General features: G+C 41.7%; 1 protein-coding gene across 1 annotated transcript; it reads right to left on the reverse strand.

The window, feature by feature from the left end:
• Positions 1 to 8,106: 8,106 nt before the first annotated feature.
• Positions 8,107 to 8,629, reverse strand: LOC122040241 (transcription factor ILI5-like). Its single transcript, XM_042599577.1, has 2 exons — positions 8,511 to 8,629; positions 8,107 to 8,404 (listed from the first exon to the last, which is right to left on the reverse strand). The coding sequence occupies exons 1-2, from the start codon at positions 8,610 to 8,612 to the stop codon at positions 8,249 to 8,251; spliced, it is 258 nt and encodes an 85-aa protein (XP_042455511.1). The 5' UTR covers positions 8,613 to 8,629; the 3' UTR covers positions 8,107 to 8,248.
• Positions 8,630 to 18,100: the final 9,471 nt, after the last annotated feature.

Here is an 18,100-nt window from a genome sequence, read left to right on the forward strand (position 1 = left end):
TGCTCCTCTGCCCGGCACTCACCATTCACGTTTCACTTGCTACTCTACTTGACACTTGTCGCTCAGTTAGCACTCGTCCCACTCACCGCTAGGATCATGGGGTTCGAGCCCACTCAGCTCCCCCGCTTTGCCTCCTCTTGCATTCACCTTCGATCAAATGGGCTTCACGGTTATTCAGTACAGCGACGTTGTGCTTTTTGATCCCTCAGGATATGCGCCTGACTCAGCTCACCAAGCACACAGGCTTCGCACCTGCTCGACATCCTTGCGGTCATCTGGTCGCATTTTACAGTCGTCTGATCGTCATTTTTCGATCGCTCGGTCGTGGTTTACTATCACTTGGTTGACATTTTCTCAGTTGTGGTTTACTATCGCTTGGTCGACATTTTCTCAATTGTGGTTTACTGTCACTTGGTCGAAATTTTCTCAGTCGCGGTTTACTTGTCGCTCGGTTAGCACTTGTCCCACTTGCCGCTAGGCTCACGGGGTGCGCGCCCACTCGGCTCCCCGGTTTTGCCCATTGTTGCATTCACCTTCGATCTCATGGGCTTCATGCTCATTCGATGCAGCGATGTTGTGTCTTTTGATTCCTCAGGATCTGTGCCTAACTCAGCTCGCTGAGAACACAGGCTTCACACCTACTCAACATCCTTGCGGTCATCCGGTCACATTTTACGGTCGCCCGATTGTCATTTTTCGATCGCTCGATCACGATTTACTATCGCTCAGTCAACAGTTTCTCAATCATGGTTTACTGTCGCTCAATCGACATTTTCTCAACCGCGGTTTACTGTTGCTCGGTTGACATTTTCTCAGTCGTGGTCTACTATCGCTCGATCGGCATTTTCTCGGTCACACACTCGACACCGCTCTCCCATCGTCTTTCCATCCACTTGGCGTTCTCCCGATTGCTTGGTCGGCATTATCTCGGTCGCCCGTTTGGCATTTTTTCAGTCACTAGGTCGGCATCTTTGTAGCCGCTCGATCAGTATCGTTTGGTTGTTCGCTCGGTCATTCACTAGTACCACTCGACCACTCTCCCAACATTCTCTAGGACGCTTGATCGACTTTCTCTCGAATGCCTGGTCGGCATTCTTTTGGTCATCCAGTCATCATCTTCAGAGTCGTCCGATCAGTATCGTCCAGTTGTCCGCTCGGCCACTCCCTTGTATCGCTCGACATTCTCATGGTCGCTCGGTCGACATTTTCTCGGTCGTGCGCTCGAAACACCATACTCATCCATCATTTTCCCACCCACTTGGTGTTCTACCGATTGCTTGGTCATCATTTTTTCAATCTCTGCTCGGTTGTTCACTTTGTTCCATGTATATGCATACTCAGCATTCTTTCGTTCGCTTGGCATTCGCTGGGTACCATTTGGTCGTTCGATCGAATTTTCTCGGTCGACCTTCCAGACTCTCGCCTGAGAGTGAGTTAAAAGCGAGCAGGGCTCACGTGGCCAATGACCTCTCGGTCAGGCACAACGACTAGTCGACCGAGTTCTCTTCCTGATCAGGTGTTAGTCCCACTTGCTGCTCTATTCGATACTTGTCACCTGGTCGACATTCCTCTCATTCATCGCTCACTCCTCACTCGCCGCTCTGCTCAGCACTCGTCGTTCGCATCTCGCTCGCCGCTCTGCCCGGCACTCATCACTCGTGCCTCACTCGTCGCTCTACCTGACACTCCTCGTTCGCATCTCACTCGCCACTCTACCTGGCACTCGTCACTCACGTCTCACTCGCTACTCTGTCCGACACTCATCGTTCGCGTCTCACTCGCCGCTCTGCTCGACACTCGTCGCTCGTGTCTCACTCACCACTCTGCTCAGCACTCATCGTTCGCGTCTCACTTGCCGCTATATTCAACACTCGTCACCTAGTCGACATTCATCTCACTCATCGTTCGTGTCTCACTCGTCGTTCTACCCGGCACTTGTCTCTTACGTCTCACTCGCCGCTCTGCCCGACACTCATCGTTCGCGTCTCACTCGTCATTCTTCTCGACACTCATCGCTTGCGTCTCACTCATCACTCTGCCCCACATTCGTTTCCCGTTCTATACCTGTTTTCACTTCCTGCTTGGCATTCGCATAATCTCCCGATTGCTCTGCTCAGCATCGCTGGATCATCTTCTTGATATCACCCGATCTCCCTCTGCGTTCGACCGATCACTTACTTGGCATATGCTTGGCATTATTTCTTATGTCGATCTGCCCAACATTCCTTACGTCACTTAGCTTGGCACACATTTATTTGATCGATCGCCCCTTAAGCATTTGCTCGGTCGCCTGCTCGGCTTTCCATTCCCTCTTTAGCTCGGCATCGCCACAGCTACTCGTTCGACGTTATACGACAAGCCCTGCAATATGACTTTGCATTCAGGAGGGATTCCGCTTTACGTTAGGCTTAGTCTAATCAGTCAGACTTGTGCCTCCTTTGACTAAACTTGAAGGGAGACTTGAGATACGGATATATCTTAGGAGCCTAAGGGAATTAGGGAGAAGGAGGAGGGCAATTGGGTCAATTCACTATTAGGGCTTTTAGAAGGGGGAAGAGGCTTCGACGAAAAAGGGGGGTAGGGGGTTTTTCTCCATCGCCTCCCTCTCCATGCCAGCAGCCCACACACCGCCTCCCCCTCTCTTTTCTAGTGTCCGCCGGCCCTCACCGGTGACCTCTCCGTCATAGTAGTTTTTACCATAGCCCTCCTATCTCTTTCCTCACCTCCTTTCTTCTCCACACCGATGCTGTCAGGGAGCACTTTCGCTGCCACAGACGCCTTTGGCATCACTTGCCACAGCCTCTGCCTGACCGCCAGCATGTCGATAGCCTATTCCTCGTCGCTCGCTCAACCGCCTCTGCTTTCGGCCACCCGTTTCCTTCTTCCTCCCCACGTCGGCGCATCACGTCGTCTCCCTCAGCACCTCCTCTCTCCTGTTCACATACACCCCTGTCGTCGCCACTTTTGGATGCCACCGACGCCAGTAGCCATTTCCCTCTCCCTTCTCCCTCTCCACGCGTCACAACCTCCTTCAATGCATGCAGTTAGATTGCCTGCGTCACTAACAACCCCAACAAACAACCCCCCCCCCCACCCCCCCCTTCGTCGGCTTCCTCGCTCCACAGCCAACAGCCACCTTCCAGCGATAGCCACCAGCTGGCCCATTGCCTTGGTCCGACATCGATCCAGCACCCTTGCCCTTAGGCCCGATGTTGGTATATCCCATGATCCATGTCGTTCATGTGTTGTTGATGTGATCCAACCTCCCCCGTGCTACCGTCGTAATGCACCTCGCTAATGTGTTCCAATTTCGTGCCAATGTGGTGTTCCATCCTTCTTGGCGTTATACTATTCGACTTATGTGTCGTTATTGTATTTCGGCCTGCGTGTCGTTGTCACAACCCGGCTTGCGTGCAGGTATCATCTCCCGGCCTGCATAACAATATCATATCCCGGCCTGTGTGCTGATATCATATTCCGGTCTACGTGTTGCTACTAGGTCCCGACCTACGTGTCATCTTCCAGATCCAGGTCGCATTCGACTCTGTGCCGCTAGACCCAGCTCCACATCAGGCTCTCGTTCATCTACTATTACGAGTCACGACAACTCGAGCAAGTGTCCCGACCAGCTCACCGATCCATCAGAGGGCCCCCTGGGCCGGGGTATGTTACCGTACTCACTCTCTATTCATTTTATTATTTTAGTATTAGTCTGTTACTTATATATTTATTGGATCTGCCTCGAGCATCAGGGTACTAGAGACCGAGACAACTCGATCACTAGCTGCAGGTAGCATTGATCAGAAGACTTCTGATGACTTAATCAATATAGAAGTCATCTTAGTATACCTCCTTTCGAGACATCATGATTCGATTAATATTTTATCCACTTCACTCGACGATCTATCTATCTCAAATTTTGAATAAGATCCGCTATGAATTAAAGTCACTGAAATAGTCTTTTATAATAAGATAAAATTAAGTAGAATAGATTTAATGTGGTCAATCTTTTCTTAAAATTTTTCATTGACAAGAGTTTTTTTTTTTTTTTGGTTGGATGTACTGTCCTTTTAAAAATATTTTGGTTGAAATCAATGAATTTAATCGTACTCATTGAATTTGTATCGCTTCCAAGATATCCAACCATGTCCTTAAGTGTTTGATGATTGTGAATGGAAGTGGTATAGGCGAATAAAGACTCGATCCAGAAATAAAAACAATTTTACGTTGAATGAATAAATAAATAAACAAGGAAATGAGAGAAAGAGATTTGGAGTGATGTTGCCGGGGAAGGTGAAGGATCCGACAAGCCCAAGGCTGCACGATTAATGCAATTTAATGGAATGTCGGTGCGGGGGCCGCGTGGGGCCCGGACCCTCCGCCTGACGTGGACTGCTTCTGCAATCCGGAGGCCGGACCCGCGTGCTCGCGGTCTCCGCCCCACAGCCGTTAAATTTGGGTGGCACAACTGTGACGCCTGTGGGCCTTCGCAACCGTCCTCCTCCCTGATACCGTTTAATTTGCTCCCCTTATTAATTACTCAAATCATATCTTTATAATATAATAAATTAATTTTTAAGTGTTATCATATTATATTATATCTTATTTATTATTAAATTTTACTATTAGTGTTAACAAAATTGTATAGTAAAAATTATTCAACTGTACCATATGTGCTCTTTAGATTTTTATTTTTTTCAAAACAAAAAATCCTGGATGAATTTATTTTTATTAGACTTATATAAATAGGTTGATATAAATTGAAAGAAAATAAATATTTTTTTTAAAAAAAATAATAGTTTTTTTAAAAGATATGTAATTTAATATTATGTTTTTAAAAATTAATTTATTTTTTCTTTAGTAATTTTATTAATCTAAATGATACAAACTGAATTACTTATGACATATATAAGATGGTCAGAATTGTCATTCCTATCTTTTAGGATCATGTGGACTAAGTCTTGACTATTCAAAAAAAAAAATATGGAATCGTCACATCAACGATTCTCCTAGAGTCGATCCCACGGATATGGAGAAAAGTAAATATAGGTACATAGTTAAAAGTGTATGGTAGAGATATAAGTCTTGACTATTCGAGATTGGATGAATCATTGTAATAGGGTCAAGGGATACGTGTGCTTAGTAAATTTATGGTGCACTTGGTTTCTAGATGTTGTATTGTCGTATGAGTTATGACCATAAACACCTATTTGTGTGGTCGAAAAGGGTATGAGTCTTTGTGTTGTCCTAGCCTTGCTTGTTCCTAAGAAAGTTCATGTGTGAGTGCATCTCTTAGATCAACTCCACGGTGTTGCAATCTTTTCTAAATATAACTTGTAAAGTGGATATGACTAACCTAAATCCTAATTAACCCTAACATCTTAACGTAACTAATAAATCAGGTATTTAGTTTGATGACATTCTAGCTTATAACAAAGGCAAGGGCCAAGGAGAAGCATCTGAGCCATCTCTCACAATGAATGTCTTCACTATACTTTAGTGTTTCCCGGCTACGTTGTCTCTAATGAATGTGTAAAGATCCATCTAAAGAAAGTAAAAAATTATTATAAGTCGGTGATCTTGTCCGGAAGTTGAGTCGGATGGAGGTCGATCGCACTGTCGCTGGTGTTGACGGAAAGTCGATGCGAAGCCTGGTCGATCTGGCACCCGCCGGGAAAGCTTACACGAGCGGATGACGAGGGGTGATGACGATGCAAGGGTCCTGCGCACATTCAGACGAGCCCACGAGTCGTTAGAGACCAGAAACCAAGGAAAAAGTCTCCGAGTCAGGCCCTCTGACGCTTAAGTCAGGTACTTTTTCCCCAAAAGCGCAGAGAAAGGACGAAAAGTAAAAGACGAGTGTGAAAAGACAAGTGAACGTACCTGCATAAGGGACAAAGCTTCCCTTTTTATACTGCATAGGATGCTTCTGGAGTCTGACGGATGTCAGAGAATGTCGGATGTCAGGCTTTGTCTGGCGGTGAATGACACGTGGTGCCCTCCTATAGGTCTAGGAGGGAATCAGCAGGTGGTGAGCACCACACTGTTAGCATATTCTCTGACATGCAGTGATTATTCTCTGACAGGTTGATACGATTCTCTGACTTGCTTGTCGTGTAGTGCATGTCATGCCCCGATCTGTTAACCCTGGACTGGGCTCCTGTGCCTGCCGGCCTCGCTTTGTGGGATGTAGACCTATATTTCCTAACCTGCGTTTGCCGCTCCATAAATCCAGATCTTTACACCAGCCATGTCATGCATGTCCTGTCTTGTGAACTCCTGACCTGCCTTACCTTGTATCTTGACCTGTATGTCTTGGTTTGGTTCCACTTATCCTGCGTCCCGGCCTGTACGCTTTAGTCTGATTCTGTCTGTCTCGACTTGTACGCCTTAGTCTGATTCCGTCTATCCCGACCTGTACTCCTTAGTCCGATTCTATTTGTCCCAACCTGTATGCCTTAGTCTGATTTCGTCTATCCCGATCTGTACTCCTTGGTCTGTATTTCCCGACCTGTATATTATGATTCGTAGATCATCTGTGTGTTCCGATTTGTATGCCCCGACCTGCGATTCCTATATCCTTGGCTGGTTCATCTCGACCTATACACTTTTGTCCATGTGTCCTGCGCCGTAAGGCTATAAGTCCTGACCTGTATCCTTGGCTGACACATCCCGACCTGTACGCTTTTGTCCATATGTCCTGCGCCGCAAGACTATAAATCTCGGCCTGGGATCCTGGGCTATAATCCTTGGTTTGCATATCCCGACCTGTACGCTTTGATCCCTTTATCCTGTCCCGCAGGGCTATAAATCCCGGCCTAGAATCCTGGCTTGTAATCCTTGGTTTGCATATCACGACATGTACGCTTTGATCCCTTTATCCTGTCCCGCAGGGCTATAAATCTCGGCCTAGAATCCTGGCTTGTAATCCTTGGTTTGCATATCACGACATGTACGCTTTGATCCCTTTATCCTGTCCCGCAGGGCTATAAATCCCGGCCTGGGATCTTGGCCTCCGGGTTCCTACTCGCTATGCAGGCCCAACCCCGGCATGCAACCTGTGCCCGACTTAGACCATCTTGTGACCAGGCCTTTTGAACTCCACGTAGTCCAGTCTTTTGACCTCCCTGTAGGCTAGACTTTTGACCACCACGTAGGCCTGACTTCTGACCGCCATGTGAGCTTGACTTCTAACCGCCGTGTGAGCTTGACCTTTGACCATCCCATGAGCTTGACTTCCGACCACGTCATCTTCCCGACCCTACGATCATGCACCGTATCAGTCAGATAGAACTTGATACCATTTAAGAAGTTCAAAGTTTTCCTGGTTTAATTTCATCTTACCACATTTTGCTAGTGGTTCATTGAAAAATTTAACTCGAAAAGAGACATGTTAGATTGGATTATGCAAGCTCAACAAAGTTTTCAATTCAAATCCCTAAGTCCTTTCCTCATCGGGCTTTAAGAAACCTTTCAAAGTTGAATGTGGCGTTTCTAACATATGGATCGGTGTCATTCTAAGCTTTATGTTCTCGATCATCGGAGCCAATTTCGATCTCCTTTCAAATTAGGGAGCTTTATGATTTCTTCAACGTAAACCAAGCTCAACCAATATAGTGGACAATTTAAGTTGAGAGATTCTTTGTTGTCTACATATTACAAGAAGTGTTTCGAGGTTACCGTACTTTGGGAAACTTTTATTAACTAAAGATGGAAAAAGATGTTATCCAAAAATTGATGTGTGATTTAGTAGTTTTAAAAATAGGATGTGTGATTTGCATATTTAAAAAATTTAGAAACATGATTCAATAAATTGGCTATATATATATATATATAACTTTATTCATTCACATAAATAGTTTTTTATTTTACTTTTACTTATGGATTGAATATGAACTTTAAATAATATATTTATATTATTTGATATAATTATGAGAATAAACGTTATAATATTGTCATAATATTATTACAAAGAATTTTCATTTTTGTGATAAAGTGGCTTGAAAATGACTCTTATTCTATTTGCAACATAATCTATAATTTGAGACATATTATGATGGAAATCATATTTTTGGAAATAAAACAGGAATCACTCACAGTAGTACTGTCTAAAACACTAATTAATCAGTGATAAAGTAATTAATTAGATCATAAACACTTACACTGCACACCACCAATTAAGACAAGGCCAAGGTTACAGGATTAATTATCCACCTTAATTACGCAGATTAATTAACATAATCAGCAATTAAGACCCCAAGATGCTTCTAATGATCTCAGCCTGCGGGCTGTCGGCTTCCATTGTCGCCATCAGCCCGGCGAGCTGCTCGCTCAGGTCGTCCACCTCCTGGTGGAGGCTCTTTATGTACCCGCACATCTCCTTCAGCAGCTTCGCTGCTGACGCCTGCATTATAATTCGTCGGCGATGTCAGAAACAGCCGGGGGAAAAGAAAGAAGTATATATATATAGCTCACGCAGGAATTGCATGTGGTTTGGTTCTGCTACGCACCCTGCTCGTGGTTCTCCGGCGAGACTCAGGGAGGAGGGCCTGGAGCTTGGAGATGAGGTCGTTGATCTCTTCGTCAGAGATCCGGGAGCGGCGGCTCGACATGCTGGGCTCCGGCGAGGGTGGGGAGGAGGAGGAGGAGTAGTGAGGAGGAAGGTGGGGGTGTGTATTAGTAGAAGGCAGTGGGCCCACATGTCTCGCTGCGGTAGCTTTCATTGGCCCAAACGGTCGGACCCGGCCGGTGGACCACCACCTCTTTCACTCTCCTCGCATTAACTCCAAGGGTGATCTTCAGCAATTTTACAATCTACCGCAATGTTTTTGTTGAAATTAACTATTATGTGGCAAAATGTGATTCGCTCGCCCCCAGTGCCTCCGTTAATCCGTCACTATGCCAACACGGAGGAGAGGTAAATCACGAATGACTACTAGTCATTAGTACAAATGGCTAAAATATAGGGGAGGTTATGCTTGATCACGCCGAATTTCAATCCCAAGATTTCATATGGCAATATTCCATATCTTAACCATCGTACCGCCCCAAGGAGACTAAAATTAACTATTATGGCTTCTAGTACCGCGAGTAAATTTCATGTACGATTGGATCAGAATCAAACTTGAACAATACAAAATTTTCAATTTCGTTGGTTTGTAGCCCTATTGTGAATTATAAATAAAAGCTATAATTTTGAAAAACTAATATTATAAACTATAGGGGTGAATCTAAAAATCTGTTAAACTAGCATGGGAGGCGAAATGAAAATATGTTTAATGGATTCGATTGATTTAATTTGTTGGGTGGGGCGGAGAAGGACGCAGCCAGCGCCCGGGATTCACGCGCTGCTGCCGGTGGCTCGGCGCGTGACGTGACGGGGCCGCGGTGGCTGGTGGGGCGGATACGGTGGCGGATCGCCGGCGGCCGGTCCATCTGGGCACCGTGGGTGCCTCCACGTGATGCTGCAGGGCTGCGAGGTGGGTCGCCGGACCACTCTCGGTGGGTCGGACAGCAGTGGGGCTCACATCGCCTAATTATTGGATCCGTTTTTTTAAAATTATTATTTTTATTTTTCTACCATTTTGAATTTACCACGTAATTGTTTGCTTTTTTTAAACCAATAATTAATAAGAATTTATTTATTTAAAGGAGAGGTGTGAGTTAATGGCAGTGACTTGCCTCGCGACTGCACCCAGTAGGGAGGGCTGTGGGGCCCGGCGGAGATATCAAAGGGTGAAGGCTGTAGGGGGCCCTTCCTTATACGTCACTTACGCCATGGCATAAGCAAAAAAAAAAAAAAAAAAAAAAAAAAAAAAAAAAAAAAACTAGAGGAGAACCATGGTAATAATTTTGTTACATTCTTGATAAGTCTTAGTAATCGACAAAATCCATTCGATAACAAGACTACTACTCGACAAATTATAAGATTAACCAGTGAAATGGAGTATACATTACAAAAGATCCATGTAGGAACAAGAGAAAGAGAGTCGTAAAATAATATTACAACTAAAAGAAGATAATTTTTATGGTGCGTTTAATTCGGGGTTATATTTAATAATTTTAGTTATCCATCCAAGGTTATCAACAAAAATCTTGTTTGATTTAGGTATTCGATGATTCCTGAATAATGTTTCATGTCCGACACGTCAGCAAAAGGGTCATGCAGTCCGGAATCGAAAAACCTCAGAAAACTAAGGTTTTTCTTGATTCTGGGGTTAACGAATTTTTTTTACCAAAAATATCCTCCCATAAAAAAAATCATGGAAAAAAGAGAAAAAATGTAAAAAATATTAAAAAATGTAAAAAAAATTAAAATTTTTAAAAATAATTTATTTTTAAAAATATAAATTTTAAAAATAAAAAAAAATAAATTTAAAAACATTTTAAAAAATTTTAAAAATTTAAAAAAATTTAAATTTTTTTTTAAAAATTTTAAAAATAAAAAAATTAAAAATAAAAGATTTATAAAAATTTTAAAAAATTAAAAATAAAATAAATAAATAAAATTTTAAATTTTAAAAATGTAAAAATATATATATATATATATATATAAATATAAAAAATATAAAAACATTTAAAAAATAAAAAACACATAAAAAAGTAAAAAAAATATACAAGAAACAGAAAAGTAAAAAAAAACATTAAAATAATAATAATAATATTATTATTATTATGTATAGTTGATTTTGTAACTGAGGGTAATACGGTAAAATATTAAACTAAGGTATTCATTAAAACCTTCAAACAAACAAATTTTTGTTACATTACCTACGTTGAACTAAACAAGATTAGTTATGTTTTATTCCCCATAACCTTGGTTATGCGATTATTTGGTAATCACATAACAAAGGTTATACATGATAACTTGAACTAAACACATTCTTATAGTCATTCATTAGGATATATGGTAAATAAATTAAATATTTATGAGTAAATTTGATATTTCACTCAATAAAAATTTATTTATACGCATTCAATTGTCTAGCAAAGCTCCAATCCCTCCACTAATCCATCCTTTCTAGTAAAGTTCATATGAAAAAAAAAATCACGGAGACCATGCTAACTGAATGAAAAAAATTCATGTTAATTTTACAGCAGAATAAAATAATTTAATCACAATATTTTAAGATGTACAGTTCATATGAAAAACAAAAGTACATATTCCTCCCGGCAACTGACTCATCCTCTTATCCAGTGGTAGATCCAGAATGATAAATGGCTGGGCTGATCTCGCATTAGCCGAGTCGGTCAACAGGTCCGAGTTCATTTTGCATGGGCACATGTACATTATCATTTCTCTTTTTCTTATATTTCACCTAATTTAAATTTTTATTGAATAATTTTTTTCATTATTTATGAAATTATTAAATTAATTTATGGATAATGATATCTAATTAGTAGACATTGAAAATTTGAAGGTCATGTTGAATTAAAGATTTGGCCACTAATGTAGTGTTAGAGAGTGTGTCATTAATGATGTGGTAGAGATAGTTGGTTAGCGAGAGTGGCGTGAGACTGTGCTCGAGTGTCTCGCATAGGACCTCCATCCATAATTATTCGGCTCCGGCGTAGACATAACTCGTAAGGGCCCGTGTGGAGGACACGTCTACTACATCATGGCAGCCGAGGGTGGCCATGTTGACGACTATACCTCAAGAGAGGGCCTAGCTACGAAGGGAGTTGCCGTGGCCACGAGGGGAGGCTTACGTGTGAGCCAATGGGAGCGAGGCTGCATACGAGGAAGAGAATAAAAAAAATAAAAAAAATGAGAGAATGGATTTTCTTAGAAATTCCTTAATTCATTTTAAATTGATCGAATCAATTTAATCAAATTAAATTTTATTCAGTGGGAACTTTATCGAATCAAATCCAAATCAATTTTGATTTCAACCAACATGCTCCTTATCTTCGCACCTACTCGATATATTTTGTTTGACCCAAATTTAATTTTAAATTTAAAAATGATTAACGAGGTTAGGTAGCGTCGAATCTGAGGCGACCGGCCCGACTCCACAAAAGTTTGTTAGTTAGAGCCCTAGAGCCAATCATTTGATGATTGTTGTATGAACTCATTGTATCATATTTCTTATGTATATAAAGGCATTTGTTTATGACTATTATACTTACTTGTATTGGTACCAAATAACTAAGTATAATAGCGTCCATTAGTAGAAGGTTCTTACCTATATCAATCGATTGATTGAATCGATAGTGAGATGATATAGGGAGCACTACTCTTAATCATTCCTAATCGAGTATTAACATTCAAGGACAATGTTAATGCAACGAGACTAGCATGTAGGTCAACTCGATGACTTGATCTCACAAGTCATGGATATAGAGATATCAAGTTGACACATGGGTATGCATTGGAGAATGTATACTGAATGACCCGCCATGAGAAAGTATAATGGATCGTTATATGAGTGTCATATACTTTTTCATGTGGCTATTAGTATGACTATTAGTCCTTGAACCTAAAGTCACCATGGTTCCCTATATAAGGAGTTACATACTTTAGCTTCGTCAAACGTCACCCGTAATTGGGTGGACTATAAAGGCGATTACTGGGTATGTAACAAATTATGCGGAGGGATGTGAGTGATGTAGATGAGATCTATCCCTCCTATATGACGGGAGTGACATCGATATTCTTGATAGAGTGAGACCACGAAGTGCATGGCCATGCCCAAATGAGTTAATATGAGATATTGAGCTCATTTGATTGAGTGAGTCTACTTGGGATTCAAGATTTAGATTGATTAGAGGATGACACGGTCTATGCCTCACATTAATCAATCTAGATGTCAAGGATAGAAGGACTCTTGTCATATATTGTGAAAAGTCACAAGGTGATGTTGGATCTCAACATTCTTATAACTTGGGTAGTAATGATGTGTTGCTAGATACCGCTCATTACTTATGCTTCTAAATGGGTTTAGGAGCATTGCCAACGTTATAAGAACATATAGGATCACACACAAAGGGCAATTAGATGGAGATTAGGTTCATTTGATGAACCTAAAGGATTAGGTCCATGTGATGAACCAAATTGGATTAAGAGTAATCCAAATTAGGTTAATTGAGTTGGACTCAATTTGATTCATGTGTTAGATGAGTCTAATTTGGACTTAGACTCATTGAGTCAATTTAATTCAATGAATAGAGATTCATTAAATTAAAATTGACTTGGACCAATGGTTAGATTTGATCAACCATGGGAGAGAAGTGGTCAAGTTTGACTTGACTTGAGAGGAAGATGAAGGGTCAAGTTTGACTTGACCATTTGCCACCTCATTGGTGAGTTGACATTAAGTGGCTAATAGTGATGTGCCACATCATCAAGGCTAGCACATGTATGTGCCACCTCATGAGGGAGATCAAGAGCCTTGACTCTTGATATTCCATGGGGTTTAAAAACCTTTCATGAAAGTGGCCGACCACTTAATCATCTTGGGAGTTTTTCATTTTGTTTTGAAACCTCCATCTTCTTCCTCAAGCTTTCTTCTCTCCCTCTCCTCCTCTTTGGCCGAATCTTTCAAAGGTGCTAGCACACCTTTTGTTAGGTTTCTCCATCATTTGTTCGTGTGGATATGCATAGAGGGTTGTACACTTGACAACCTTGAGATCCGGCGAACCTTGGACGAGCGGGATACGCGAAGGGCTTCGCTTCAAAGGTATACCTTCTGATCTTGTAGATCTAGTGTAGATCTAGGAGTAGAAACACATGTATATGAAATTTTAAACTTCGCACGGATCCGGTGGCATGAGATTCAGGGTTTTCGCAACGCAAAAAACAGTTTTTGCGGTCCGGAAAACCCAACAAAGTTTTCCATCGACTGTCACGGTCAATTGAGAAGGGCTAGTGGTGAGCGTCCAAGAATCCTAATATCCCTTGATTGCACATCCCATTTGGAATAAAAAATCTCTATAAATATGTCGTAGATAAAAATTGAACTGTAGATACATAACACAGGAGAAATTCGATTTTAATTAAATTGGTATCTTGATTTTGTGTTCTATCATTTAATTAACTAATTAATTTATATATATATATAAAGTACAGTTAATAGTTAAGAATAATATAATTAAGAAAATTTTTTAAAAATAATTTTAACAAAGATATATCATATAATTTAATCATTATTATTATATTAAATTTCTAATAATTTTTAATACAGATAAAATCACATTAGGGCCGGACTATAGCCCAGTATAACTCTCACGTGACTTAGTCTCTGTTCTTATCTATAATAAAATAAAATGGAAATAGATCACTACGATCGAATTATGATTCGATTAATAAGAATTTATTTATACCGCTTCAATTGTCTAGTAAACAATGGACAGCATCTCAGCTCCCATCCCTCCACTAATCCATCCTTTCTAGTAAAGTTCATATGAAAAAAAAATTCTCGCGGAGACCATGCAAACTGAATGAAAAAAGTTCATGTTAATTTTACAGCAGAATAAAATAATTTAATCACAATATTTTAAGATGTACAGTTCATATGAAAAACAAAAGTACATGTTCCTCCCGGCAACTGACGCATCCTCTTATTTATAATAAAATAAAATAAAATAAAATGGATCAGGAATGAATTACTTATAATGGACCATTTATAATTAAGTCGAATTGTGATTATGATCCAATCAAATTAGTTATGATCCATTTTTAGATCATCATCTCTTCTAGATTATAATTTGGATCGGATAGGTAGCCGAAGACCGCCTTTCGCTCGACGAGGCTAGGTTGGTTGGCCACTTGCCCATAGTCGGCGGTTTCTGTGTGTCTTCCAATCATTTATTCTGGTCCAAATTATAATTTGAAGATGATAAATTTAAGAAGAGATCATAATTAATTATAATCAGGTCATACCCATGATTTATAAATGATCCATCCTCTTATCTAAATTTGTATGGATAAAGGGGATCTGGCCTCCAATATGCCTATAATTTTTAACTGATGTGAATTTCTCAGTTATATGATTGATCTCCTTTGTAGATAGTAGAGGCACTGTAAAGGGACCGCCCAGATGACTATTTCAACTATTACTGTCAATTTTCTAACTAAAAAATTAATGTCATCATTAATACTACTAGATGACTCACTGATTTATTGGAACGAGCCATCACGAGCAAGTCGGATGAATATCGAGTTGTCTCTGGTTAAATACTTTCTTATTGAGTCCGCTCCTATCGGATTGGCAGTTAACCGGGTCGGCGAGTCATCGAGCCACCGAGCAACGAAAACAAGGGGTTGTCCGTTGCCGACCTGGGACAGAGAAGAGGGTGGTCGCCGAATGTACGTCTGGCTCTGACAAATATCAATAGAAATGATGACCGCCCAAAATTGAATCATGAACTTTCCTCACGATGGTTGGACGAGTTGGGAAGCTGCAACCGCCAAATAGAGTTGGAAGGGTGGTTGATCCTATCTAAAAGTTATGGGGAAGGTTAACTGATATGTGATTTTTGAATTGATCACGTATAGATCTCGTTCCGCTCTGTAATATAAGAAATATTAGTATTGGATTAGGGAATGGATTTCCGGCGTTGGCCCTCCGACGCTCAAGTTAATCATTGGAACAACGAAAGAAAGTGGAGCAACAGTAAGTACATATGTGAATAGTGAATAACATGTACCTCCGCTGGTATATGGATCTCCCTCTTATATAGTGCCCCAATGGATGACGTGCACGCTCCTCAAGGCATGAGCACGTTCTCTAAATTGTCCTATGAAAGGATATATCAGAAAATGACTCTGATACCATATCTTAACAGGGCATGCAATCTCCGACAAGACAGTAGAAGCTTCCGCTGCATGATCCGCCTATTGATCATGCCCTGTTGTCAGCGACACTATCTCCTAAAGGGATATTAAGATGATCGGTCGACCTGTGCTACTCTCCCCTGCATTGACTTGATTCAGTAGATTGTCTCTGCCTGACCGAACAAGCGCTCTGGTCGGCGTGGTCGCCTTAGCGTTCCTCTGATCTATAATGAGAGTATGATGTTCTTGTCGTAGTGTTCCTGGCTAGACGGGTGATCCGCTCAGACAAGTCACACGGCCGATTGGACATATCATGCCCAATTGACGGTTGGAGTCGATTTCCACTCGGCCATCTTTGGCGGGACTGTTAACCACCACTAACCATCATTGACCACCTTGACTTTGACTTCCACATCGACTGTCATCTCCGCCTTTGACCCACGCTTAGTGGGCCCCCTTTATGACCACATCACAAGTCTTCCCCTTAAATCTAGTCGAAAGAGGTTGTAAGTCTGACTGACTAGACAAACAATGTCTTCAATGACCTTTCCCTGATCGAGTATTCTCTATTTTCGAGCTTCTGATCGGCTCGTATCATCTTCATAGTCATCACTCTACTGTATCTTACTAACCGGAGCTCAGAACCGCAACTCGGATCTGGTGAACATAGAAGCTTTTTTGCTGACCTAGGTTTAGAGTCGTCGCTCGGCTATGTCTTAGTCAAAGCTCTATGCCGATTGGGATTATTGGCGACAACACTTAGTAAATTTTTACATCTCATTGCTTTCTCGGATGAGCGCCCTTTATTGGTTGCTAACGTCCTCCCAATTTCTGGAAGACTGTGCAAATCTTTGGCCATTATGGCTGAGCGTGTCACCCATGCCTTTTAATTAAGTCTCATTAATGCTTCCCCATTATCAACTGCCATGCGTCCCAATCTCTGCCACCGCACGCTTGATATGACAGACTGATATCTACAGTTGATGTGATAGGTGCCTTTTCGAATTCTATGGTTAGATTTCAACTTTGTTATTTGCAAACCTTGATCGAACGGCTCGGAGTGATTGTTCGCTGGGCTTTATAAGCCCTTATTTACTTGTCGTCATCTTCATATTTCCTTGCACTTTTGTTCTTGAGCACACTCTGTGACGCTTCTCCTTCTCCTCATCTTTGTCGGTGACCTTTCTTAGTAAGTCTTTCATTTCTTTCTTTCGTTGAGTTCGTGATTTGCTTCTTTCTCAATTTTCTATGGTTGTTTCCCCTCAACCTCCCTTGTCGGTCCCCGGGCTTTGGTACACTTCCACCAGGTCCAAGTTCAACGAGGATGAGATTGATTAGATGAACTCACCTACTGTTTCCCCTCCTATTATCAAATCGCAATCCCTTCTGCCTACGATCGGCCCCATCAACCTCCCGCTAGCTTTTTGCCCTTCTTTAAAGATCAATTATGCGTCGGTCTTCGTTTTCCCATTCACCCTTTCTTCTCAGTCATATGTAAATACTTTCATATCTCCCTGTACCAGTTAGTACCGAACTCCTTTAAGCTACTATGCGGGATGGTCATACTGTTTTATCTGCACAACATCCCTTTAGTGCCTCGGGTATTCTATTATTTTTATTATCCCAAGTTATTCGAATCAGGGACCTTTCTATTCCAAGCCCGAGTGGGCTCTGTCTTTCTTGAAAAAATGTCATCCTCCAATAAGCATTGGAGGGAGCATTATTTCTTTGTTCACTTCCCCGACCAGCTGGCAGATGGAAGTGATGAAGCCTCCGTCGCTCAACAGATATCGAAGCCGATCGGACTAACTTCAAGCAGCTTCCATCTTGGTTGGTCAGAAGTATCATATACACTGGCTACTATTAGAGAGTGTCCTTTATGTGTTCAGGTTAAGCCCGATCTGAATGTGGATGTCTCTCACCCTAGGTATGCTCTTTCTTTTTTCAATCTTTGAATCTAACTGATTTTTTTTCCTTTTTTGACAGCTTAAATCATGTTGAAGGCACGTCTGAGCGGCAAGAGCAAACTCACGAACGCAGAGATTAACGCCATTGGTGTTGTCGAGCTGCAGAGTCAGACCTGCAGCCTGTCGACTAATCTAACAACTTGACCAGTGAATTAGGAGGGAGCCACGTGGTGGCCAGCAAGGCCGAGGCAAGTCAGACAGTGGCTAGCGATGTTGCGGCCACCACAGTTGAACTCCCTCTTGATCGGCCTTCAATGTTGTTGATCTCGGTTCCTTCGGAGTCGGCCACCTCAGGTGAGCCTCTAATACAACGATGAAAGAGACACCGAGGGGAAGCCTCATCCCATTCAACAACTTT

The sequence above is a fragment of the Zingiber officinale genome, chromosome 2A (genome assembly GCF_018446385.1).
Source record: "Zingiber officinale cultivar Zhangliang chromosome 2A, Zo_v1.1, whole genome shotgun sequence".
NCBI classification, from domain to species: Eukaryota; Viridiplantae; Streptophyta; class Magnoliopsida; order Zingiberales; family Zingiberaceae; genus Zingiber; species Zingiber officinale.